This window comes from Cavia porcellus, unplaced genomic scaffold, assembly GCF_034190915.1.
Source record: "Cavia porcellus strain 051 isolate PalLab524CR breed Dunkin Hartley unplaced genomic scaffold, mCavPor4.1 scaffold_8, whole genome shotgun sequence".
Classification (NCBI taxonomy): Eukaryota; Metazoa; Chordata; class Mammalia; order Rodentia; family Caviidae; genus Cavia; species Cavia porcellus.
The window spans coordinates 39,310,112-39,332,838 of record NW_026947491.1 but is presented as its reverse complement, the minus strand read 5'-3'; the positions used below and the strand labels follow the sequence as shown (position 1 = coordinate 39,332,838).

General features: G+C 51.9%; 1 protein-coding gene across 2 annotated transcripts in view; it reads left to right on the top strand.

Moving 5' to 3' along the window:
• The window catches only part of Col2a1 (collagen type II alpha 1 chain), a 29,921-nt gene that overhangs the window by 1,364 nt on the left and 5,830 nt on the right, over positions 1–22,727 (top strand). Inside the window, exons 2-41 of one of the 2 annotated variants that reach the window (XM_003475836.5) lie at positions 2,889–3,095; positions 4,546–4,562; positions 4,750–4,782; positions 4,878–4,910; positions 5,018–5,071; positions 5,214–5,315; positions 6,324–6,401; positions 7,025–7,069; positions 7,181–7,234; positions 7,616–7,669; positions 8,417–8,470; positions 8,781–8,834; positions 8,952–9,005; positions 9,193–9,237; positions 9,749–9,802; positions 12,676–12,720; positions 13,306–13,359; positions 14,845–14,943; positions 15,238–15,282; positions 15,373–15,471; positions 15,626–15,679; positions 16,040–16,147; positions 16,487–16,540; positions 16,624–16,722; positions 16,871–16,924; positions 17,340–17,438; positions 17,812–17,865; positions 18,170–18,223; positions 18,569–18,622; positions 18,819–18,872; positions 19,105–19,149; positions 19,338–19,436; positions 19,643–19,750; positions 20,057–20,110; positions 20,348–20,401; positions 20,722–20,775; positions 21,077–21,130; positions 21,387–21,494; positions 21,940–21,993; positions 22,379–22,432. In XM_003475836.5, the coding sequence (XP_003475884.1) occupies positions 2,889–3,095; positions 4,546–4,562; positions 4,750–4,782; positions 4,878–4,910; positions 5,018–5,071; positions 5,214–5,315; positions 6,324–6,401; positions 7,025–7,069; positions 7,181–7,234; positions 7,616–7,669; positions 8,417–8,470; positions 8,781–8,834; positions 8,952–9,005; positions 9,193–9,237; positions 9,749–9,802; positions 12,676–12,720; positions 13,306–13,359; positions 14,845–14,943; positions 15,238–15,282; positions 15,373–15,471; positions 15,626–15,679; positions 16,040–16,147; positions 16,487–16,540; positions 16,624–16,722; positions 16,871–16,924; positions 17,340–17,438; positions 17,812–17,865; positions 18,170–18,223; positions 18,569–18,622; positions 18,819–18,872; positions 19,105–19,149; positions 19,338–19,436; positions 19,643–19,750; positions 20,057–20,110; positions 20,348–20,401; positions 20,722–20,775; positions 21,077–21,130; positions 21,387–21,494; positions 21,940–21,993; positions 22,379–22,432 (2,648 nt within the window). The remainder of the gene's footprint in view (positions 1–2,888; positions 3,096–4,545; positions 4,563–4,749; positions 4,783–4,877; positions 4,911–5,017; positions 5,072–5,213; positions 5,316–6,323; positions 6,402–7,024; positions 7,070–7,180; positions 7,235–7,615; positions 7,670–8,416; positions 8,471–8,780; positions 8,835–8,951; positions 9,006–9,192; positions 9,238–9,748; positions 9,803–12,675; positions 12,721–13,305; positions 13,360–14,844; positions 14,944–15,237; positions 15,283–15,372; positions 15,472–15,625; positions 15,680–16,039; positions 16,148–16,486; positions 16,541–16,623; positions 16,723–16,870; positions 16,925–17,339; positions 17,439–17,811; positions 17,866–18,169; positions 18,224–18,568; positions 18,623–18,818; positions 18,873–19,104; positions 19,150–19,337; positions 19,437–19,642; positions 19,751–20,056; positions 20,111–20,347; positions 20,402–20,721; positions 20,776–21,076; positions 21,131–21,386; positions 21,495–21,939; positions 21,994–22,378; positions 22,433–22,727) is intronic. The other variant, XM_005006506.4, reaches the window with a different exon arrangement.

The window sequence follows — 22,727 nt, the reverse complement described above, 5'->3', positions numbered from 1 at the left end:
CAATTTTTTTTCCACGTGTTTGGGCACGTTTCCTACCTCTGGGATTCAAGCCCTGTCTTTGTGTGTTACAGATTGTAAATCAATCGAATTGCAGGTGAAACGTTGGGTGGGGGCAGGGACCAAAGTCCCTCTGCCTCGGAGGCTCTGTTCCCTGTCGCCGGCCATCAGGCAGTCTCCAGAGCTGGTTTGGTTGAACAGCAGCAGGCTCCAGCGAACTTTCCGTTCATTAGTACGGCCGATTCCGGCGGGGGCAGGGCAGGTACCGGCGATGCACCAGCCAGGAGCCCTGGGCAAGAGACTCTGGCTGCGTCTTGCAGAATAGTGCGCCACGCTGAGATCGTCGTGCTCCCGGGCCTTTGGGCAAGATCTCTGTCGGAGGTCTGAGTTTGGACTGACAATGCTTTTGTCCTAAACTTGTAAGCACCTACACACACACAACCTGTCTTGTGGGCTAAGGCACGCCTTCGTGCGAAGTGGGATGAGCTAAGAGACTTAATAACCCCGATTCTCTGATGTTAGAGCGCTCGCTGCATCTTTCGCGGCAGGGAGTGAATGCCAAACATTTTGGGCCTAACCTTCCAGACGCTCCTCCTCCTTTGGAGCAATGCGATTCTGCATCCGCACGGCTGAATTTGTGCCTTAGCTCATCCTGGCTATCTAAGCCACCCGCCTCCAGGGCCCGGGTCAGCAGACCCAAAGCGTGACGTAGGGAAAGGTGCAGTCCCGTGGACCAGAGGAATGTCAGAAATCTGGAGTCCGCCACGCCACTCCTTCCCGATTTTCCACGAGTTTGAGAAACTTGGCGGCGTCCTCTTTGACCCACATCTGCATTTCACAACTCTAGCTCTGAAAGTGCCCCTGGCTCTGGGGAAAGACCTCAATCCTCCTTTGTGAAGCTTGTTTGCACTGGGAGATTGGCAGCGATGGCTTCCAGATGGGGCTGAAACCCTGCCCGTATTTATTTAAACTGGTTCCTCGCGGAGACCTGTGAATCAGGCTCTGTATGCACACCAGAAAAGCCTCATTCATGGGAGGAGAAGTGTGGTGGGTTCCCCCTGGACTTTCCGACCCCCCCCCTCTCCCACAAAGGCCCCCCTGTGCCCGCCCGCCGCCACCTCCCGGACTCCAGCCTCGCGCAAAGCAACGGCGAAGCAAAACAGTTCCCCGAAAGAGGTAGCTTTTTAATTGGCTCGCCACAAAGAATCACTTATACGGCTGCGGAATGACGGGAACCGGATCGGGCGCGCCGGGATGCTATCTGCAGCCGTTTTCATGGAGCAATTATGGTGGCGCTGGCCTCCTCTGTCCACACCTAGGAGATCCGGTTACAGGGCTGGCTCCTTTCTGGGGGCAGTCATTTAACACCACTTTTTACGCTCCCAGTGTCTGCAGTAGAGCCGCGTCCAGCGCCGCAGCCACAAAAACAGCCAGCCAGCAGCTCTCACACCAGCGCCGCGGCGCCCCGCCCCTGCGCCCTTCCTAAGGAAATTGGATCTGCTCTCGCGACGCCCCCCTTCTCTAGGCACCTTTGCGGTTCCTCCCCGGTCCTCCTGGGTGAGGATGGGCTCGGCCTTAGTCCCTACTAGACACCTTTAACCGCACCCCCCTGCCCCACTTGGTGCGTTCTACGCCTCCAGGTACTTCGGCGGTGGATGTGTCTCAGCAGCTTAGGTATTTTCCTGCGATCCCCTCTCGCTGCCCGTGGTTATCTTGCCTAAAGGCTAGATAACCACTAGAATTCTTCTAGGGAAAAAGAAATGTTTGTCTTTAGTTTTTCACTGTCCTTAAATGATATTATAGGCAGGCCTGTTTCTCTCCACACCCGTCGGGTTTGCGGCCGTTCCTATTATTCATCCCCTGCCCCTGCCCTGGCGCTGGAGAGGTTGATGAGAAAAACAGTGCGGGGCGCTCCCTAGCACGTGGCGGCGCAGCTCTGCGGCTCCGGGAGCTTAGGGAGCGCTCCTGACAGCACGGGTTGCTTCTGCAGCGCGAATTCCAGCCGAGTGGGACCAATTTAGCGCTCTTCCTCGTCTGCGTTCTTGGAGGACGCCAGCCCCAACTGCCCGGTTTTAGCCGAGGCCTGGCCTTCACAGACTCCTGCTCCCCCCTAAAGGAAGACAGCAGTCTGTCTTCAGGTGGAGGCGGTGCCTCTCTAGGAAAACGCACACCTAGAGGTCAGCTCCAGCGACCTTTGGGTATATATTTCCTTTAGTAGCCTGCTGTGGCCCCCAGTGTGTGGAATGGGCCAGCACCACCCCACCCCCTATTAGTCCTAATCCTAATATGGTTTCAACAATAGGAGAGATGCTAATTCTAACAGCTCCTCCTTTCACTGTCTGCACCCCTTCTCTGTCCATTTTGTGCAGGCTGGCTGTTTATAGATTTCGACTTTTGTGGGTGGAATTTTTTACATTCCCGTTGAATTTTAGTTGTCAGTTGTGTTTAGCAAATTGCATAATTCCCTGGAAAAATAAAAAGACCTACCTGCTCTTGTGATAGGTCCCCTCATCATTTTCCTGCCTCCTCAGTCCTTACCGTCCCTGGTTCCTGCTCAGAGTTGCATCTCCTCCTCGCCTCCCAACTTGTTCCCACATCACCAAGTCTCCCCTATATTGGCTGGATGAGGATAAGATAGCAAAGTAACCTCTTCACCTTCAGGCCCAGATGAGGGTTGCCTGTGCTGTTGAATAGACAGCACAGTGCAAGGTTCATAATAAATAGTTGTGAAATGATATTATAGAAAAATAATTTGTCAGTTCTCTCTGTTTGTGGGCCCCAAGCCACTGCTCTTCAGTCTTTGGATTATGTCAAGCTGACAGCGACTCTTTTTCTCTCTGCTTGCTGCCTCCTGCCCTTAACTTCTGCTTCCCCCGCCTCACTTGATGCAGGGAAGAACCCCAGCTGCTTGCAGAATGGGCAGAGGTATAATGATAAAGATGTATGGAAGCCTGAGCCCTGCCGGATCTGTGTCTGTGACGAAGGGATTGTCCTCTGCGATAGTGTAATCTGTGAAGACATACAAGACTGCCCCAACCCTGAAATCCTCTTCGGAGAGTGCTGCCCCATCTGCCCTGCTGACCTCACCACTGCCAGTGGTCGTAATTTATTTATTTCTTGTCCAACATAAATAAATTACTTGCAGGCACAGCAAATGCCTCCCATGGATGTCACCCATTTCTGCACAGCAGAGGGGCTGGCTATCCATAAGACCCTGGAAGCTGGGGCAGAAAGGAAAGGCCACTTCTCAATCACAGGTTGGAACACGGGGAGCCTGGCACACTAGAGAGGATGTTTCCTCACCAGCTCCTTCCAAAGACAGGCTTCTGGCACCCATGGAAGTATAAATGTGATTCCACACAACTATCCTCTCTGGAATCTCTGCAAATTTCTAGAGTCACAATGCAGATCCAATGCTCTGGTCAAACCATAAATTAATTCCTCCTGTGTCTCCCACACCTTCTCTATAGCAGACCCCAGGGATGTCATTCTTAGGGCAGAGAAAGCCTGGCCAGTGAGGCCAGTGAGTTGGGGTCAAATGAGGAAGGATTCCTCCCTTAGGTGTGGAACACTGGTGGTATTTTAGCTTTGGTTTGATCTGCTTTGGAGCTGACTATCAATTAAGAAGCAAGTTCAGGAGGAGGAGGGCTTGGGAGTTGGATGGAGAAAGATGGAGATGGGACAGAGCCCCATTGCCTGTACTCAGCGGCATAGTTTTTAATTTCCAGTGCTAGTGGATTATGTGTGTGCAGGTGACCCCTTTTCCAGAACTCAGACAGATGTCTCATCTCCCTGCAGGGTGTCAGGACAGATTTCTGGGTTTCTTGGTCAACTCACACTGTTCCTTTCCTGTTCTCGTAGAAAGGAGAGATGAAAAGGGATCAGAGAAGTTGCCTTTCCTTAACACTTCCCCATCATGGGCTCCTTTTATGGCAGAGGTGCCCCCTTATTTCTGAAGGGCCCATGCCAATGAAGTGTTGACTGCCTGTAGGATTTTTGGCTGGGGAGGAGTAGGGTGAGGGAGGGGCTATGATTTGGGTTGGCCCTGGCTTCAATGCTATTTGTAACTCCTCTGTCCTGCTGTTTTTTGTGCTTGCTTCAAGGAGATCGGCTCTAATGTAAGACTTGCTAAGTCTCTAATTCTTTTTCTGGGAAAGCTTGGGGTTGGGGAAGGGTTTCCTGCCTTCTGGAGCAAAGAAAGACTGAAGCTTCTGAGCTTTCTTTCTTGGTGGTTGATTCTATCAGAGTTCTTTATTTTTGCTTTGTTTTGCTCTTGCTCCATTTTTTTTTTTTTTTTTTTTTTTGCATGCTTCCTGCTTTCTGAATAACAAGGTCTGGGGTACCTCCATTCCTCATGGGTCCTCAGCAATCCCAGGGCCACCAGTGACCCTAATACCTCCACAGAGAGGTTCAGTGAAGTAACTGCTGCTGCCTCATCCCTTGGTTATGTCCTTTTGTTTCATCTTCTAAAGAGTGTTTGAGTGACAAGAACTGGTGCTTACTCATCTTACAAGTCTTACCTTCTTCTCTATTTTTTTCCCCATGCAGGGCAACCAGGACCAAAGGTAAAAGCCACCCCCCATTTATATTTCCTTCTTCAGAGGCAATGTGATATTGATCCAGCCCCTGATTTTAGATACCAGAAAATATCTGTTTCAAAGAGTCATCCCATACCGGGGTTGCTGGGCAGGGTTTTGTACTTGTGGCTTAGTGGACTTACTCAGCTAATCTGGTGTGTATTTCCTGTTTCAGGGACAGAAAGGAGAACCTGGAGACATTAAGGATGTAAGTACAAATTATATACAGTACATTTGCTGTCTTAAACTGTCATGTCCTGGACCCTCCCCTCACCAGCCATTCTGTGGGTTTCCCCCTCACAGATTGTAGGACCCAAAGGACCTCCTGGGCCTCAGGTAAGAAAAGGAGAAATCCTTTTCTCTATCCTTCTCTTACCACATCTGAATTGTTAATCTGCAGACTCCAGGACTTGCTGTCGTCTAACTGTGCTCTTCACCTTTAGGGACCTGCAGGTGAACAAGGACCCAGAGGTGATCGTGGTGAAAAAGGTGAAAAAGTGAGTAGAGAGCCACAGGGCGTGATACCTATGGATTCCCCAGGCCCTCCTAGGCCCACCGCGTCTCCTGACTACTTCTTTAGGAGCTTCCCCTGAACCGAAGCACTGTTGCACACAGGACCCTTTTTCTTTTTCTGTCAAGGGTAGCCCTGGACCTCGTGGCAGAGATGGAGAGCCTGGGACCCCTGGAAATCCTGGCCCCGCTGGTCCTCCCGGCCCACCTGGTCCCGCTGGCCTTGGTGGAGTAAGTATCCTTATTTCCCCTCTTGGGCTGCCCCTCCAGCAATGCGGCCTCTAAATTGCTACTTGTGCTTACCCGGCCTGCTCCCAGGGTTGCCAGCTATGTGTGTAGAGCCTGTCCGCAGGCTCTGCCTTCAGGTCTATAATGGAGCACAATCACACATTAGGCCTGAGATTATGGGGCTGAGGCTGACTTTTTTTCTCCACTCATTGGGTTTCTATAAAGAAAGTCTTCAGTTACCTGGCTTCCTGGCATCTGTAACATGTGGTTGATTCTTGGGGCGTCAGTGTAGGGGTTTGGGGACAAAATGACTGGGTACTTGTATTTCTCTGGAAGAGGAGTGACCACTGTCCTTGGAAGACATTTATTCTTGATCCTTGCCAAGTACATTCCAAGCAACCATTCATTTTCATGAAAGGGCCCTACTGAGTGAAGGTGTGTGGCTAGCATCGTGTTTGGAATCAAACCAGTCAACAAATTATATTATTATTCCAGCAGGAAATTATATTATTACCCAGTTTTTCATGTTTACTATTTTTTTTTTTGCTGCTTTAAATTATTCAACTTAAATTGGTTCACAGATGCCTACTGCATCTCTTACTGAAATAGTTCAAGATTGCTTTTAGTCCTTTGTTTAACATTAAAGTCTTAGAGAACACAGAACACCTTTAAAAGTGATATTTTGGTTATTTTTCTCAATATATGCTAAATAATATATGTAATACTCTTAGAACATAAAAATACTATTATAAAATTAAACACAAAGAGCTAACACTACTCCAAATAATATTTTGTCTTCCAGGGAAATTATTTTGCCACTGTTGCTTAATAACACATTCCCAAAAATTATTTGTCAGATATCATTGCTAATTCTGGTCAGTGTCTAAGTAGTCTCTAACAACTAGGGATTCTCTAAATAGTGTTCTTTCTTTGTGGATATAGCTTCCTAGCAAGTAGGAATGACCTCAGGCCACTCAGCCTCCTAAGATCTTTGTTGGGTTGATTTTGCAGAACTTTGCTGCCCAGATGGCTGGAGGATTTGATGAGAAGGCTGGTGGTGCCCAGATGGGAGTAATGCAAGGACCAATGGTGAGAAACACAGTTCTTTGCAGCCAAAATGACAAGAGGTGGTCCTGAGTGGTCTGGAGAACCTGACAATCTCGGCTTTGTAGGCAGTTGCTTAGGGCAGCTCTTCTCCGCCAGTCATATAACCGCCCATTTACTTAGCTCCAAACGTTCGGCCTTTAATGTGATGGATGCCAGTTCTAATGATGCACTGGAGTGACTAAGAAGAATTGGAATGGAGAGATGCATATAGCCGATGTATTAGAAGGCCAATTGCTGTTTCTCTTGGAAGGAGAACTAAAGAATGTAGACAGCAGCTACTGTTCTCCAGCATCCACAAGACTTCCAGCAGGAAATCTCAGCCCTGAAGCCCTGGCTTGGCACATGCTAAATGAAACTCTGACTTTAGTAAACATGGCTGCTGTCCAGGAGAAAGCTAGGCCAGCTTCTCCGTCCAAATGGTGCCTATAAATAAAAATAGATGGTTGCATGGGGAGTGGTGAATGAGAGAGAGCAGCCACTGTAGGCCCCCTGCCCACAGAGCATCTTCTTGTTCTTTGTTTGGGCTTCTGGCTGGGAGAAAGTGGCCCCTGGAGGCTGCTGGTGAAGCATGTCCAGTAAACCTCTCTTTTTCTGTTCCAATGCAGGGCCCCATGGGACCCCGAGGACCTCCAGGCCCTGCCGGTGCTCCTGTAAGTATTGGGTCTTTCTCTCTTGGTATCATTTCAGATGCTTGTCAAGTTCTTTAATGTCTTAAAACAGTTTGTGGGAAGTTAACCTGGCATTCTCATTTTATTTTTTAGGGCCCTCAAGGATTTCAGGGCAACCCTGGCGAACCTGGTGAACCTGGTGTTTCTGTGAGTAGCTATGTCCCATTCTCCATCCCCAGGAGCCTCTGATGGCAGAGCTCTTGGATACTCCCTTGCCAGGCTCTGCCAGCTTTTCCCCAGAGAAAGGTGGTCCAGGGGGGATTTAGATGTCACTCCCGAGTGATGGAGGAACTCTGGCAAAGAATCAAATATGGAAGGACCACCTGAAACTATTGTGACAGTCCCCTTTCTAGGGGTTGCCATGGCCTGTGGTCTGCCGCCTTCTACTATGATTGACTTTTCTCTGACTTTTCTGTCTTTTTCTTCATAGGAGCACTGGCTTCCTAAACTACCTCATCCTCAAGCTTTGTCCACTGTTAAGTGTCACCCCCTCCAATCATCTCTTAAACTTTCTTGCTTTCTTTTTAGGGTCCCATGGGTCCTCGTGGTCCTCCAGGCCCCCCTGGAAAATCTGGCGATGATGTGAGTACACCCATGTAGTGAAATGACCTCCTTTGAAAGAGCCCACAGAGCCTGTGTGCTAGAAGGTGAGGGGAGTCACCAGGGTAGCAGTGCCCCAAGCAAGCGGCAAGATAGTTAATCCTAAACTCCAGCTCTGTCCACCGTCTATGTGGCCACTTGGGACTTAGCTCTTAAATTCCCTGAGGACTGCTTTGGATCTGCTGAGAAGGGAAATAATTAAAACATCATTAACCCCAGGAAGGGAAATTGAGAAACGAGAGAAGAGAGAAGAAAAACACAAAGCAGAAAGATGTAGAGTAGGAAAAACAGAGAATCACTCAACACCCTAACATTATCTCAATTGTAAATGAGTTAGAAAAAGCTCAGTCTGAGTCAGGATGTCTTCAGAGGATACAAGGAAAGCAGAGACAAGAGCTGGCTCTCAAGCTACGTTCATGAATAGCATTAGACAGTGAAGTCTCTTGAGGTCAGGGCACACAGCTATCAGCAGAGCCTGGGAAAAGACAGCAACAGCCTGCTAGGGAAAGCCAGAGGCTGGCAAGGGTGGAAAGAGCCAAGAGAGGCATTCGGGGGGCAGACAACAGAAGGAAGTGGGGGAGGTGAGTAGACAATGGGCAGGGGTGTGGAGGACTAGAGGAGAGACACTGCTCTAGAGCGCACCTGCTGCCATGCTAGTGCGTCTTCCATGGACAGTGACTCTCTCTCTCTCTCTCTCTCTCTCTCTCTCTCTCTCTCTCTCTCTCCCAGGGTGAACCTGGAAAGCCTGGAAAATCTGGTGAAAGAGGCCCACCTGGCCCTCAGGTAAAGTCCCACCTTGCCTAGTCTTAAAAGTGTTATCCAGCTTATCCAGTTTAATCACTTTAGTCCAAAGCCAGGTACTAACCTTGTCTATGTATATTATGCCTTCGTGCTGGCGATCATGCCGTGTGAACACAAGGCTGGGGCGGCAGGATAGCGGGGCTCTGCATTTAGTTAAATAAACTGTCCAGTGCTGGGGAGTGTGCTCCTTCCTGGTGGCCCAAGTAAGCTGGCTCTACTGGCTCTCCAGCCCACCCAGTACAAGCCTTTCCCCCACTTTACCTGTGTCCTGAGTCTTCTCTTTGGATTGCAGGGTGCTCGTGGCTTTCCAGGAACCCCAGGCCTTCCTGGTGTCAAAGGTCACAGAGTAAGTATCGTGAGTGAGATTATTGGAAGGAAGAGGTTGCCTAGGGAAGGAGGGGTTTGTATATCTCTTCCTACTTGGGTTCCAGAGTGTGATAAAGTGTTTTATCGTATTCTTCAGGGTTACCCAGGCCTAGATGGTGCCAAAGGAGAAGCTGGTGCCCCAGGCGTGAAGGTAAGGGAGGGGCACGACAAGAATAAAAATATTTACTAGAACAACAGAATAGTGTTGATTGGGAATGCCAGGCCTGATCCTGATAAATGAACAATAGGCTCAAGAGTTTGAGGAACTGTCCCTGTGGTTCGCGGAGACCCCAGGCTTTCTGGGGTCCCCACACTGACTTGTGTATCTTTTTTTCCAGGGTGAGAGTGGCTCCCCTGGGGAGAATGGTTCTCCAGGCCCAATGGTGAGTATGTAGGCACCCACTCTGGAGATGCCCTCAGTAGCTGTCAGGTGGCTGCACTTCAAACAACGTCATTCTCTTTGTACAAATTAGACTTTCAGTTTTTGATTTGATTATAAGCAAACAGCAGCAATCAGAATCTATCTGATTATAACATGTAATAGATGGTTTGTTTAAGATTTCACTAAAATTTCCTTGTAATTGCCATGTTCACACACTTAACCTCTGCTTCAAGTGTTACATATTGTGCTTATTCTTGATGCTTTGGGAAGCTTATCCGCTATAAGAACAAGCTTCGTCTGTAACAAGGCCCCCCATAGGGAGCAATAGGCATGCTTGTGGGGTCTGCCTGGTAGAAAGCCCTGTGGCCTGTCTGAGGGGTCGTGGGTCAGCCAGCAAGGTGACATGGTTGGAAGAGTATCTTCTGCCTTCCAACTTTGGGAGTGGCCTGCGGGTATCTGTCACCACTTGGAGCACTGCTAAACCAACTCATGCTTGGATTGTGTGTTTCCAGGGACCCCGTGGCCTGCCTGGTGAGAGAGGACGGACTGGCCCCGCTGGTGCTGCGGTGAGTAATCAACAAAGCCAAATGCCATCATATTCCCAGAACATTACAGTTTACAAGATTATTTCACCTGCCCCTCAGAATACCTTCTTGGGGTGTAGAAAGCATCTCCATCCCAGAAGAACACACCTTGAGTGTGTCCAAGTAAGAGCCCCCAGAAGGGGCTTGGAGGGTTAAGGATGGAGGGCTGGGTGTTGCAAGAAACACTCTCTGTTCCCCTGTCTGGATTATTAGGTAACCCTTTCAACAATCTCCAGCTTCTCCATCAATCCAGGTGGAGTATATGGACAGCCTTACCTAGAACACTGTGCCATTCTATTCTTTGTGCTTGCTCCAATGATAGTGCCCTAGAAAAGGGTAGCAGAGTCTAGCATCACTGACAGGGCTCCATACCTGACCGTGCTAGCTATGCATGATATACCGATGGTCTGCATTTCACAAACACCTCTTGTGTTTGACACCTCCATGCTTTGCTTCATCTAATCTTCCCTGGTGAAGTAGTTTCTGTTCTTTTCCCCATTTTAGAGAAGAAGAAATATAGCAAAGTTCAGTGTTAAGACAAGTGGTGCTTGCAGCCTCTAGTTGCTGTGGGAAATTATGAGTGAGGAAATTGGCAGCCACTAGGGGGACAGGTGCCAGATACAGGCAGTTAGCTTGAATCGCTTAGCAATAGAGAGGCGTGTAGGTGTTTGGTCAGGCAAGTGAGGTGATAAAAGCGCTGTTTAAATAAGATTATGCTTTCTAGGGCTCCCACACTCCAACCACCCAAACCCAGAAGCCCCTACTCCGGGTCATTGTGGGACAAATCAGTATAAATCAGTCACACTCAGTGATGCTGCTGTCCAGATGATGTATCCGTTCAGCATTTCCCTCAAGAGCAGATCAGTGAAACCGAAGCAGAAAATGCCTCTCCCGATATAGTATACTTCAGTTTCGGTTAGTTGCCCAGGTAACCTCCAGTTTACTTCAGTTCCTGTTACAGGTCCTGTTCCTTCCATTTCTTAGAAATGGCCAGTCACTGTGATGCATATTGTGAGAACCAATCAAAGATAGTACTCTGCTTCTGTACAGCCCACTTACAGACTATAAAAATGCCCACCCACCATTGTTCAGGTCCTGATATTTTGGGAATGATCCCTGTCCATGCCCACTAACGTTAAATAAATCTGCCTTCAAGTTCTGGGTGATGTTTTGATGTTTCTGTTTGCTATTGCAAAATAACAAGCAGCCTCAATCCCTAATTATGAGCCAGAGCTATCATCGTGCCTTGTCCCCGGGTCACTTAGAAGAGGGGATAAGAGAGCCCCCAGGCCTGCCTGGAAACATTGCTGCTTCCATGTACCCACAGGACCATGACTTTGGGCTTTGTGCGGGGCCCTAAACCGCAGTGGCCCTGCCCATGACAGGCAAGGATAAGTTGCATTCCCCTACTGTTCTTCTTCCTGGGTCTCTGCCTCTCCTTGCTGGCTCCTGTCCTCACAGGAGTTGATGTGTATGTAGGATTTGACTTAGAACACTGACTGTTATTTCTGCACCCTTCTCCAACCAGGGCTCTGCTCTGAGGTCTGCCAGTGGCCATCTTGGGCCCATACTTCTAGGAGGTGGTTGTCTAGCCCCAAACATGGGGAGACTGGGATAGCTCTCTCCCTTGGGCTGGACTCTGCCCTCTTGCCAGTGCTGCTGCAGGGAGAGCTATAGACCCAGGCCTAGGCCTAGTGCAGGCCTCTCGGGGCAACAAGCAGATCCCCTTCTCTCACATCCAGTCCTGGGCTAGCCAACACCAGGGATTGTAAGAACTTAGCTTCCTAAAGCACCCCAGCTAGCCCAGGAGAGTTGCAGAAATACTGACACTTTCTCTTCCCTCTGATTATTCTTCTACTAAGTCTCATCTTGCTTTCCTGTTGCCTTCTGCTCTAGATAGTTTCATTCAGGAGAAATGGACCATCGCCTGAGTATTAAAGTATGGCCTCCCTGCAAAGCATCCTTCTCCTCCAACTTCTGAGGAAGGGCAGATGAGGCTCAGCTAGGAAAATGTCTCCTGCCAGGGTCCTGTGCCAAGGACCACATTCAAAGCCTGGTTCATTCTGCTCAGCCTGATGGCTTTTGGAGTTAGGGTAGAGGGCCTTGACACAGAATCTGGGAGGTGCTCACCACAAATAAAGGAACTCTGCAAAGTGTGAGTCTTTCAGAGAAGACACTGGACGCTTGCTCGGCTCTTGCTTTGCAGAGTGGAGTCTCATAGGGCAGGAGCTCAGGCGTGGTTCTGGGCCTTTGCTGATGGCCCATCTCTCCTTGCTAGGCCAGAGGGAGATATGCTGTGAGCATCTTTGTTTTCCTCAAAAACAAGTTGTCTGGGGAGGCAGAGCACAGAGGCAACCTGGAATTAACCAGGAAGAGGCCTGATCAGAGCCTGAACCAAGCAGGTTAACCAAGTTGTACATGCGCTTCCCTCTGTGTAGTCAGCAGGCCATGAGTCAAGGTTGCTGTGTGGCTATTTAATTTTCCTTTTGCTAAATCACTAAATCGCTAAATCATTAGGTCACTGTCAACTCAACCTTAGAGTTAGAGGTATTTGAGATCTAAATAAAAGTTTGTCAAATGAAGTTCCATTTGGGAAACTTACCCAAGGTCCATTAACTATAAGCACAACTGCTGCCTTCTGATTGCCCTCCCACACCAGAGCCACAGCAGGTCCTGGTGGCAGGCTGTCCTGACGCTCATGCCTGCTCATTCTCCTTGTGCTCAGCCAGCTCTGAGACACCAGCATGGTGTTTCCCACGTTTTCTGGGAGGGTGGGTGCGGCTCTGTGAGATGGGGACCACTGGATCTGTGCACACTTCTTACTTGTGCATGCCTCTCTTCTTCCTTGCTCACAGGGTGCCCGAGGCAACGACGGCCAGCCAGGCCCAGCTGGACCTCCGGTGAGTTCAGTTCATCACTTTGTCACTATGGTTGTTCTCTGCCCTTAAGCAGCCTCAAAAAGCCTGCAGGGTTCACAGTGTACTCACTGGTGTTAGGGAAGAGGAGAGGAAGGAGGAGGAGGACAAGGAGGAGAAGGAGGAGGAAGAGGAGAAAAAGGAATGTCCCTTGGGCATTTGGTGACAGCCTTAGAGGCTTCACTCTTCTCAGCTCCCTCTTAGCAGTTTTGTCTTTTCCCCCGTGTAATAGAGGTTGAACCCAAAACTTTTGCACTGAGCTGCAGCCCCAGCTCTTAAAAAAAATGTTTTTTAATCATGAGGAGGGATGTCCAAGGAGAATCTGCTTCTTACCATGTGTATAGTCAGAAATTTGCTTTGCCTTCTGAAGCCAAGGCAAAACAAGGCATTTCTCTGGCATTCCTGGGGATACACACAATGGAGACAACCTCTGTCTGGGCAATTTTAGGCACAATGGACATACAGCAAAATCAGTAAAAAGGTGGAGGGAGCATGAGGTAGGGAGGTGTCTCTTTGGGGGCTACAGGGATTCTACTCAGACTCACCCCTCAACCCCCTTTCTCTTTCCAGGGTCCCATCGGTCCGGCTGGTGGTCCTGGCTTCCCTGGTGCTCCTGGTGCCAAGGTATGTGCCCTGCTCATCGAATCACTCAGAATCTCTCCCCTCCTCACACCCTTGCTAGAGGCGCCTTGACATCCCTACTCTCCTTCTGAGAATTCTCCCCTATTGTACCCCCTAGAGCTCCCCCATAGGAAAGAAAGCCAAGGTTTCCAGCCTCATCCTTTGGAAGGAAGAATAGGATGGGGTGATAGAAGCTGGAGGGCCAATTACAGCTTCAGGGTAGGGAGAGGGAGGCAGAGATGTGGAGATCCTGGAGGGAGCAGCAAACCAGGATGGAGAAGAAAGAAGACAAGCCTGGGGAACCAGAATCTAGGCAGAGGGAGCTGAAGGAAAGTGGGTAGAGGAAGAGGGCACCTTGCTTCCCTCTGTCCCCTTTGCATTTCTGTTACACTTGGGGTGCCTGTCTCCTCCAAGCCAGGTTAATGGAGTTCTTCTAAAGATTAATAGAGGCCAGTGGGAGGCTGTCAGTTCAGGAGAAGGCCCCCTAGTCCAGGAGAGATTCCAGTGTGAATGTCCCTGGGAATGAATAAGGAGCCTCCGTGTGTCATTGGCATCAGGTTGCTTTTCGCTGCCTGGGGGTTTCCATGGCAACCAGACAGTGTCTGAGGCTCAGGGAGCGCGGTGAAGGAGACTCATTGTGAAGAGGGACGGCGGAAGGTGAGGGGGCCTGACCTTTAGAAAATAATAATTCCAAAAGTGCAGCAAGAGTGTTCTGAGAAGAAACCTAAGGAGACTCTGCCTTCTCTCTAGGTCAGCAGCCCTCCCCAGGGAGTCCCTCATCCAGAGAGCCTGATCTCAGCAAGTTGTAACTTTCAGGAAAAAAGGGAACTACGACAGAGCCATTTTGCGAGGGAGGGGGCTGCCAGAGACTGGGAAGAGTCGGGGTACAGTTGGATCAGAGAAAAGTAGAGTAGGTGCACCTGGCCCAGCTCCCCTCTGCCCTGGCTTTCCTGTACTTCAGAGATTGTTTACAGCCAGGTAGGAACAAAACAGTGCTCTGAGCAGAAATGCTCGATTCAGAAGGTCAGGCGACCTTCTGGGAGTCACTGCCTCAAGCCCCTGTTCCACCATGAGAAGAAAAATAGGACAGGGCAGGAGAGATGGCGATCTCGGGCATTTGTTATTATCCCGTGGTGCCAAGATGTCACAGTGTCCCTGAAACCAGGCTTCTCTGACAGGTGCTGGCAGACCCTGCTGGCTGTCTACTGCTATAACTAGGGAAGTGACTGAGCCCCGTGTTTGTGTGTGGGTTTATAGTGTAGAGGCCAGGAGAACAGAGAAGGAAGGAGCAGGAAGTCATCAAGCTCAGTCTGGGGGGTACAAAAATGACAATGAGACCTGCATGTGAACCTGTGCAAACGTGCATGCTTACCTATCAGGCTGGTGTGCACACATGGCTGCACACTCAAGCAGCTAGCCCTGAACTGCTGCCCGGCCCTGGAGAGTTCTGCTCCCTGTTCTTTTCTGCACATTCCGGTCTCTTTCCAGGGTGAGGCTGGCCCCACTGGAGCCCGTGGTCCTGAAGGTGCTCAAGGTCCTCGAGGCGAACCTGGCAACCCTGGCTCTCCTGGGCCTGCTGGTGCTTCCGTAAGTACAGCTGCTTTTTGCCTTGGGGGTCTGTGGCCATTTTGCTCGTGACTCCATGTGTCCCTCTGAGAGACATGGACCCTGATCACCTAACCTTCCTTCTGCCCAACTTCTCTCTGACCTCCAGGAGGGATGGCTCCCTGCATTCCCAAACTTCTCCTTGAAATATGAAGCAGGAATGTCCTTGAGCAGACAGCACCTGTCCCGGTGCCCTGCACTGGGTCCTGCAAGGCTAGCAAGTGGCTGGGGTTTATTCAGTACTGCATATTTTACAATGACTCTCTCCTTGTTTAGGGAAACCCCGGAACTGATGGCATTCCTGGAGCCAAAGGATCTGCGGTGAGCGCTGCCCCTGAGCTGTTTCCCCAGGTGGGCTCAGCTCTTCCTCCCTTCTCTCCTGATGCACCTGTCTTCTGATCATACTGACAGGGTGCTCCTGGGATTGCTGGTGCTCCAGGCTTCCCTGGGCCTCGTGGTCCTCCTGGTCCTCAAGGTGCAACGGGTCCTCTGGGTCCAAAGGGTCAGGCGGTAAGAACCAAAAGTGACCTTTGTGTTCCTTCTTCTTCTTATACTCTCCTGCCCTGGTCTTACCCCAGCATCCTCTGAGGGCACTTCACATAGGAGATGGGCAGGCTCTGTGGAGAAAACCCAGTGTGAGAGCCTGCCTGTCTTCTCCTTTCAGGGTGAGCCTGGTATTGCTGGCTTCAAAGGTGAACAAGGCCCAAAGGGAGAAACTGTGAGTATCTGCTCACCAGCCAGTCTGGGCTTCCTAGCTGCTACCCTGGGGTACATAGCATCCTCCAATCCACTGTCCCTCTCCTGGAGCCATCCCCCAGCCTGGGCTGTCTTCTACTGTACCTGAGCAAGTAGGCTGCATGGGGCTAAGAGGACCCTGATACAGCCACTCCCAGTTCGAACACTCTCATTTTTTACTCTCGTAGCTTCTGCTCTTCCATGGTATTTCTGTGTGGCCTTTCTTTCCCCAAGTCCCTTAGCCCTGAGATGTTGCCAAGATCACTTCTTCTGCACATGGAGCCAGAGCTTGCCCCAAGGCCAGGAGAAGACTCACCCTGCTTTTCTCTGTGTTGATCCGCAGGGTCCTGCTGGCCCCCAGGGAGCTCCTGGTCCAGCTGGTGAAGAAGGCAAAAGAGGTGCCCGTGGAGAGCCTGGCGGTGTTGGGCCCATTGGTCCCCCTGGAGAGAGAGTAAGTGGATGAGGAGTCTCCTGTCCACTAAATCAGTCTCGTGGCTGAGTTCTTGCCAACTCTTGTGACTTTCTGGATAGCACACTCCTCTTCTCCATCCACTACCAGAAAGACAGGGATCTTTATCCTATTTGTGCCCTCTACCCTCATGATGACACAAAATAAATGACTCCTTCCCAGAAAGGTGGGGACAGGCCCAAGAAGGTAATCTCTCAGAATCTTGCAGTCGGTAGCTCCTGCTCCAAACAAATTGTGGTCGGTGGGTAGATGGATGAACCTCAGGAGCCTGTTAGGTGAGGAGCTATTTTCACTCCCTGCCTCCCTTCCATCTCTTTTCAGGGTGCCCCTGGAAACCGTGGTTTCCCAGGTCAGGATGGTCTGGCAGGTCCCAAGGTGAGTGGGGAAGGAAGGATTGAGTATTCCGAATACTCCTGGTTACAAGGCATCTTGCTGACTCCCTGTCTCCTCTGGTGTAGGGAGCCCCTGGAGAGCGAGGGCCCAGTGGCCTTGCTGGTCCCAAGGGAGCCAATGGTGACCCTGGCCGTCCTGGAGAACCTGGCCTTCCTGGAGCCCGGGTAAGGAGGGCAGCTCCCATTACCCTTGGCTTCAAGTTCTGCACAGACCCTCACACCGTTCTTGCCTGCTGCCTCCAACCCATGCTGCCAGGATTGGGAGGTCTTAGGCCTCCCCTTGACACTACCCTCTTCTCCCTCCTGAACACAGGGTCTCACTGGTCGCCCTGGTGATGCTGGTCCTCAAGGCAAAGTTGGCCCATCTGTAAGTATATCATGCATGAGTTGCTGGGAGAATGGAGGATATCTTTGGGGGTGGTGGTGAAGAAGAGTTTGTAGGTGGGGGCTAGGGTGCTGTGACATTTGAGAACTGAGGGAAGGGATGGAGGGTGGGCTCTGGGGCCAGGTATGGCCTGTGCAGTCACTGTGAGCTCTGAAAATGCCACCCCCAGTCATGTAAGGGAAAGACAAAGCCCAGCGTGCATTTTCAGGGACAGTCTTCCAAGCTCACAGCATCTTGCTGCAGGTGGGCCCAGCTGTGGGGGTTGGGCTCCTGGCTGCAGTCTTTGATACAGTGTGTGTGACCTGTACCTCATCCTGTGCCTGCCGCACTTAGTACACGTTGATGGGTGTGAGTGACCAGAGGGTCTATGTTCTGAAAATGGCATCATCTCTTTCAGGGAGCTCCTGGTGAAGATGGGCGCCCTGGACCTCCAGGTCCTCAGGGGGCTCGTGGGCAGCCTGGTGTCATGGGTTTCCCTGGTCCCAAGGGTGCCAATGTAAGTGACAATTTGCTCTTCTATTTCTACTTCATTCCTTGGTCCTTGGAGAAAGGGTTGGATCCTTAATAATTAAGTGAGATCCTTGTACCATGGGCAGCTCTGCTCCCTACCATGTCCTACTGAAGTGCATGTGATCTGGACAAAGAGGCCCCTTCGAGGTTCAGAATATCACAGCCATGACACTGTGTCACAGGGCAATGCCTGGTGGCCCAGCTTTTTCTGAATATAACAAAAGGCACTGATACTTGGCTTTATCATCTGCTGCCCATGAGGATAAAGCCTCATGGGTCCCTAGCCTGCTTTACCTCCCTTTACCTCCCACTTCCTCCACAACCCTCTACCTCATGGTCCTGTTCTCTCCTTCCTCCAGGGCGAGCCTGGCAAAGCTGGTGAGAAAGGACTGGCTGGTGCTCCTGGTCTAAGAGTAAGTGCCCTTCCCAATACCCATGGCTTGGTGTTGGCTGGACACTAGCAGGGAACAGGGGCGTCCTCCCTAGGTATGATCTTGGGCTCCAGGCAGCTGGCTGGGAAAATGGGGTCCTTCCATTTTAGAAAATCAGAGACAGTGAAGGGGCCAGTGAAGGAAGGGCAAGGAAGCATGGAAATGGAGTTCAACTGGGGCATCATGGATCTGGCAATGCTGGCCAAAGGGCACATCTGCCCAGTAGTCTTGGGGAACTGAAGCAAAGCATTCACATCATTACATGATCTTTTTCTCTGCTATCTAGGGTCTTCCTGGCAAAGATGGTGAGACGGGTGCTGCAGGCCCCCCTGGCCCCGCTGTAAGTACCTACATAGCCCTTCTGGGTGTCTCTGTGGGAAAAGGTTTGGCAGACAGAGGCAGGAGAACCTCAAGCCCTCTTAGTAATGGAGCTGACAGATGTGGATCTGGGCTGAACTAGAGTACATCCATCCCAAGCTAAAATAGGGTGTCCAGGAGACAGTAGACTCCATCCTGGAGGAGAGGATATGTGGATTGATGGGAAGGGAGCTCACAGCACACCATGACGGGATGGTACAGGAAGGTGTCCACCCTGACCACCCTGCTGACCCCTTGGGGCCCTCTAGCTGTAGCTCTCAGGTTCTCTGGAGAGCTTTGCTTAGTTTATCTACCTTTTTCTATACAGGGACCTGCTGGTGAACGAGGAGAGCAGGGCGCTCCTGGGCCATCTGGGTTCCAGGTAGGTGGCTGGACCCAGCTTTCTGTCTAGTTCTCTCCTGCACCTAGGGTTCTCTGGGGAGCAGCAGGTGGGATGCCAAAGGTCTGAGGTGTCCTTGCTCTCCCCTCATTGCTGTCCCCTTTGGGTCTTCCTTAAAGAACTGGGGCAGCAAACTCACTCCTCTGGTAACACATGTCACTCTCATTCTGGTTTCTAGGGACTTCCTGGCCCTCCCGGTACCCCGGGTGAAAGTGGAAAACCAGGTGAACAGGTGAGTATAGCATCCTTACAGCCTGCAGGTTGTTTGCTGATGGACAGGGGACAAGGGTAGAAAGGCATAAGGAGCCCACGAGGCCTGGGGATGTCCCAGATCTGTATTCCAGCTCTGCACAGATGGCAGTCTGAGCATAGCTCTCTCTGGCTGTGTTTGGCTCCCTGTGGGAGGGCTGCCTTGTGGGGCAGTTTCCAGGATCGTCACTCTCACCTCCTCCTTTGCTCTTTAGGGTGTTCCTGGTGAAGCTGGAGCTCCTGGCCTTGTGGGTCCTAGGGTGAGTGTCCTATTGTCATCCTTGCTAGAGGTGTCCCTGGCACTGCCCTATTTCTATGTGCATTTCTGCCAGGGCTTCCCAGCCCTGGTCCTATGGCCCCACTCCCCTCCCCACTGCCTCTTCCTGCTTCTCCCTGGCCTCCTCACTGCTGATCTGTCTGATGACTGACTCTTCCATGTCTGCCACAGGGTGAACGAGGCTTCCCAGGTGAACGTGGATCTCCTGGTGCCCAGGGCCTCCAGGGCGCCCGTGGTCTCCCTGGCACTCCTGGCACAGATGGTCCCAAAGTGAGTGAAAATGAGACTTGGCGAGTCCTGGCAGGCACTGCTGAGGGAGAGAAGGAGGGCAGGGCCTCAAGAGGAGGAAAAGTAGGAGGAATGAGGGGAAGATGAAAGGAAGAAAAGAGGGGTTGAGATGCAGGCTTCACAGACCATGTACACTGGGGCTCTGGGGGAGGTGGTGCCCACCAAAACTCCTCTTGCCTCCTGCCCAGGGTGCAGCCGGCCCAGTTGGCCCCCCTGGGGCTCAGGGTCCTCCAGGTCTGCAGGGAATGCCTGGTGAGAGAGGAGCAGCAGGCATCGCTGGCCCCAAGGGAGACAGAGTAAGTACCAGGGTTAATATGCCTCTCCCCAAAACCTCAGTTTACCACTTTCCTCACTCCCTGTGCCCTTGAGGATGAGGGTCCCGGTCACCCTTTCTTGAGAAGCTTGGAGACTTCCAAAACTTTAGCCCTTTTAGTGACATCCTGTCACCATCTCTTCATCTTGCACCATTATTCCTTGTCATCTATGCTGAGGCCACGGCAATCCTTGGGCAGGGACTGAATTTACAACTCCAGCAGGATGGGACTGAGCTGGTAAAGGGGTTCTGAAGTGGCCCCCAAGGCAGCTGCTTTTCTCTTCTCCAGGGTGATGTCGGTGAGAAAGGCCCCGAGGGAGCCCCTGGAAAAGATGGCGGACGAGTAAGTGACTCCCAGTTGCAGGACTTGGGGACTTAGGTGGACAGGGTACAGGGATGCCATGCACAGAAAACCACAGGATCTTTCCCATCAAAGCTGGGAACCAGACTGTATTGGGAGCACTGGGGACCATGGGAGGAAGCCCTGAAGTCCACTGGGTGTGGGCCTGGGACACCCTGCATAGCTCCCAGTGTGGGGCTGACTCGCCTGCCTCCCTAACCCCTGCCTTCTCTCTCCCAGGGTCTGACTGGTCCCATCGGCCCCCCTGGACCAGCAGGAGCCAATGGTGAGAAGGTGAGCTGTGCCTGGCCTTCCTTGCTCTGTTCTCCACAGCCCAGCAAGGCTTATTCTTACCTGGCAGAGATGGCGTCTTCCCCTTGCACATCTACCGCATCATCATCTGTCACCCTCCTGCCACGGTCCCTGCAGGAGTGAAGGGTGGGGTCCTCTTGGCAGTGAAGCCACCAGCTTTGTGCCCTGCCTGGTAGAGCAGCTAGACTGGGGGTGAAAGGCCCTGAAGAACTGCTGGGGAGAAAACAGGCAGGGATCCCGGCAGCCCTTGGCTCTTGAAAGGCCCCACTCTGATCTATCTCCTCATCTCTGGCTCACTCTAGGGAGAAGTCGGACCTCCTGGCCCCGCTGGAAGTGCTGGTGCTCGTGGTGCCCCGGTGAGTACCTGCTCCAGAGGCCATGGAGCCAGCTCTGCCCCCGGCCCTCCCTGCAATCTGCCCCAGGCAGCTCCTCCCTGCCCAGAGTGTAGCTGGGGCGCAGGGCCTTAAGGCCACAGATCCTCCACTCCAAAGAGGCTTTCTGCCCTGGGTGCCTTCATTTGGGACTGAAACCAAATTCAGATGCTTTCTAGGGGTGACTGGGCAGGAGATTGTGCTGGGCAGGGGGCTTTGGCCTCTCAGGAGGGCACTGAAAGAAGCAAGCGGTGGCACTTGACCTCCCTTGGGCTGTTCCTCACAGGGTGAACGTGGGGAGACTGGGCCTCCTGGACCTGCTGGATTTGCTGGACCTCCTGTGAGTATCTCCCTCCCCCAAGTTCTGTCCTCTGCCACAGGCTGGCTCCGTATCCAGCACCCATATCCAGCCTTCTAGCATGTGGAAAAGGGAGGGAGGGAGGAACAGAACTTCAGGAACAGGGAAATGAACCCTCCCCCTTTCCTTCATGCTTCCTGTATTAGACCCACTCTTCATATCCAGACTGTACATGTGCACTCACACACATTCCAGGAGTCTTTGGTCCTTCCTCACCTGTCCCTACTTTTGGTTACAGGGTGCTGATGGACAGCCTGGGGCCAAGGGTGAACAAGGAGAGGCTGGACAGAAAGGCGATGTTGGTTCCCCTGGTCCTCAGGGCCCCTCTGGAGCACCTGGGCCTCAGGTGAGTGAAGCCAAGCTCCCTCAAACTTATTGCCGTAAGAAAGAGGTTGCTGGGTACAAGAGGAGAAGCCCTGATAGATGATGCAGAGAGAGAATGGCTAGGGGCCTGGGAGACACTCTACATCAGACAGTGAAGGAGCTGTCACTGTCTGGGGTGTAAGGTACTCCAGTGGGATGTTGGAGGACTGGTGCAAAGAACAGATTGTGTCTCCACTGACAGCTGGTCTCCTGGGAGTGAGTAAGAGGCCAGGAGAGGCTTTCCTGGAGGCAAGGCCTTCAGTGGGTACCTGGCTGGCTCCTCCAGAGTGTCCCATTGAGGGGGTGGGTACGCCACCTGGGGCGGTTTCACAGGCTGCCATCTTACTGCCAGGAAGCTGTGCTCTGAACACCAGCCCTCAGGAGTCCAGAGCTGGGGCTACCGCCTCACTGTCTCCTTTCCTCCCCAGGGTCCTACTGGAGTGACAGGACCTAAAGGATCCCGAGGTGCTCAAGGACCCCCAGTAAGTGAGGCTCTCCACTTCCTCCCCACCCTGACTCACCAAGCTAATTGATGCCTGGGTGTTTGAGATTATCTTCTTCCTCTCTTCTCAGTCCTGTTTATGCCCCAGCCCAAGCCCAGCCCTTGCCAGGTGGAGCAAAGGCATGTCTGTCTGCTGGTACAGTCACTCAGGAAGGCCCGAGCCCTAGGCTGGCTGCTCATGTCCCCTGGCTGAGTCAGGCAGGGGGCCCAGATGCTTCATTTCATGGTCCAGCAGGCTCTTTCCCCCTTTCCAGCTGCCCTCATGCTTATTTGCAGCCCCCTGCTGCTGCTGAGACCTCCCTTTGTCCCTGCCCTGGCTCTCCTGAGGGTCTGAGGTACTCAGAGCTTCTCCTTTTCTCACATAGGGAGTCACCGGATTCCCTGGAGCTGCTGGCCGCGTCGGACCCCCAGGTTCCAATGTGAGTGTCACTTTGGCTGATGTCTACCTTGCTCCTGAGATGGGAGGCAGGAGTGAACTTGTCTGGCCTAATCTTTACCAACAGAGGTCTAGAGAGCTCCAAGCTGACCACATCCCACCACCCATTTCTACTTCTGGGAGTACTCACTAACTGGCCATGGGAACCTGTCCTTCTCCAGTCAGCTAGGGGCAGGGCAGGACCATGCAACCTTCCCTGCTGTCTGGACTCCCTCTTCAGACCTCCAATTCAGGAAGAGTTGGCATGAAGGCCTGTACCCTGGACACATTTCTAGAGC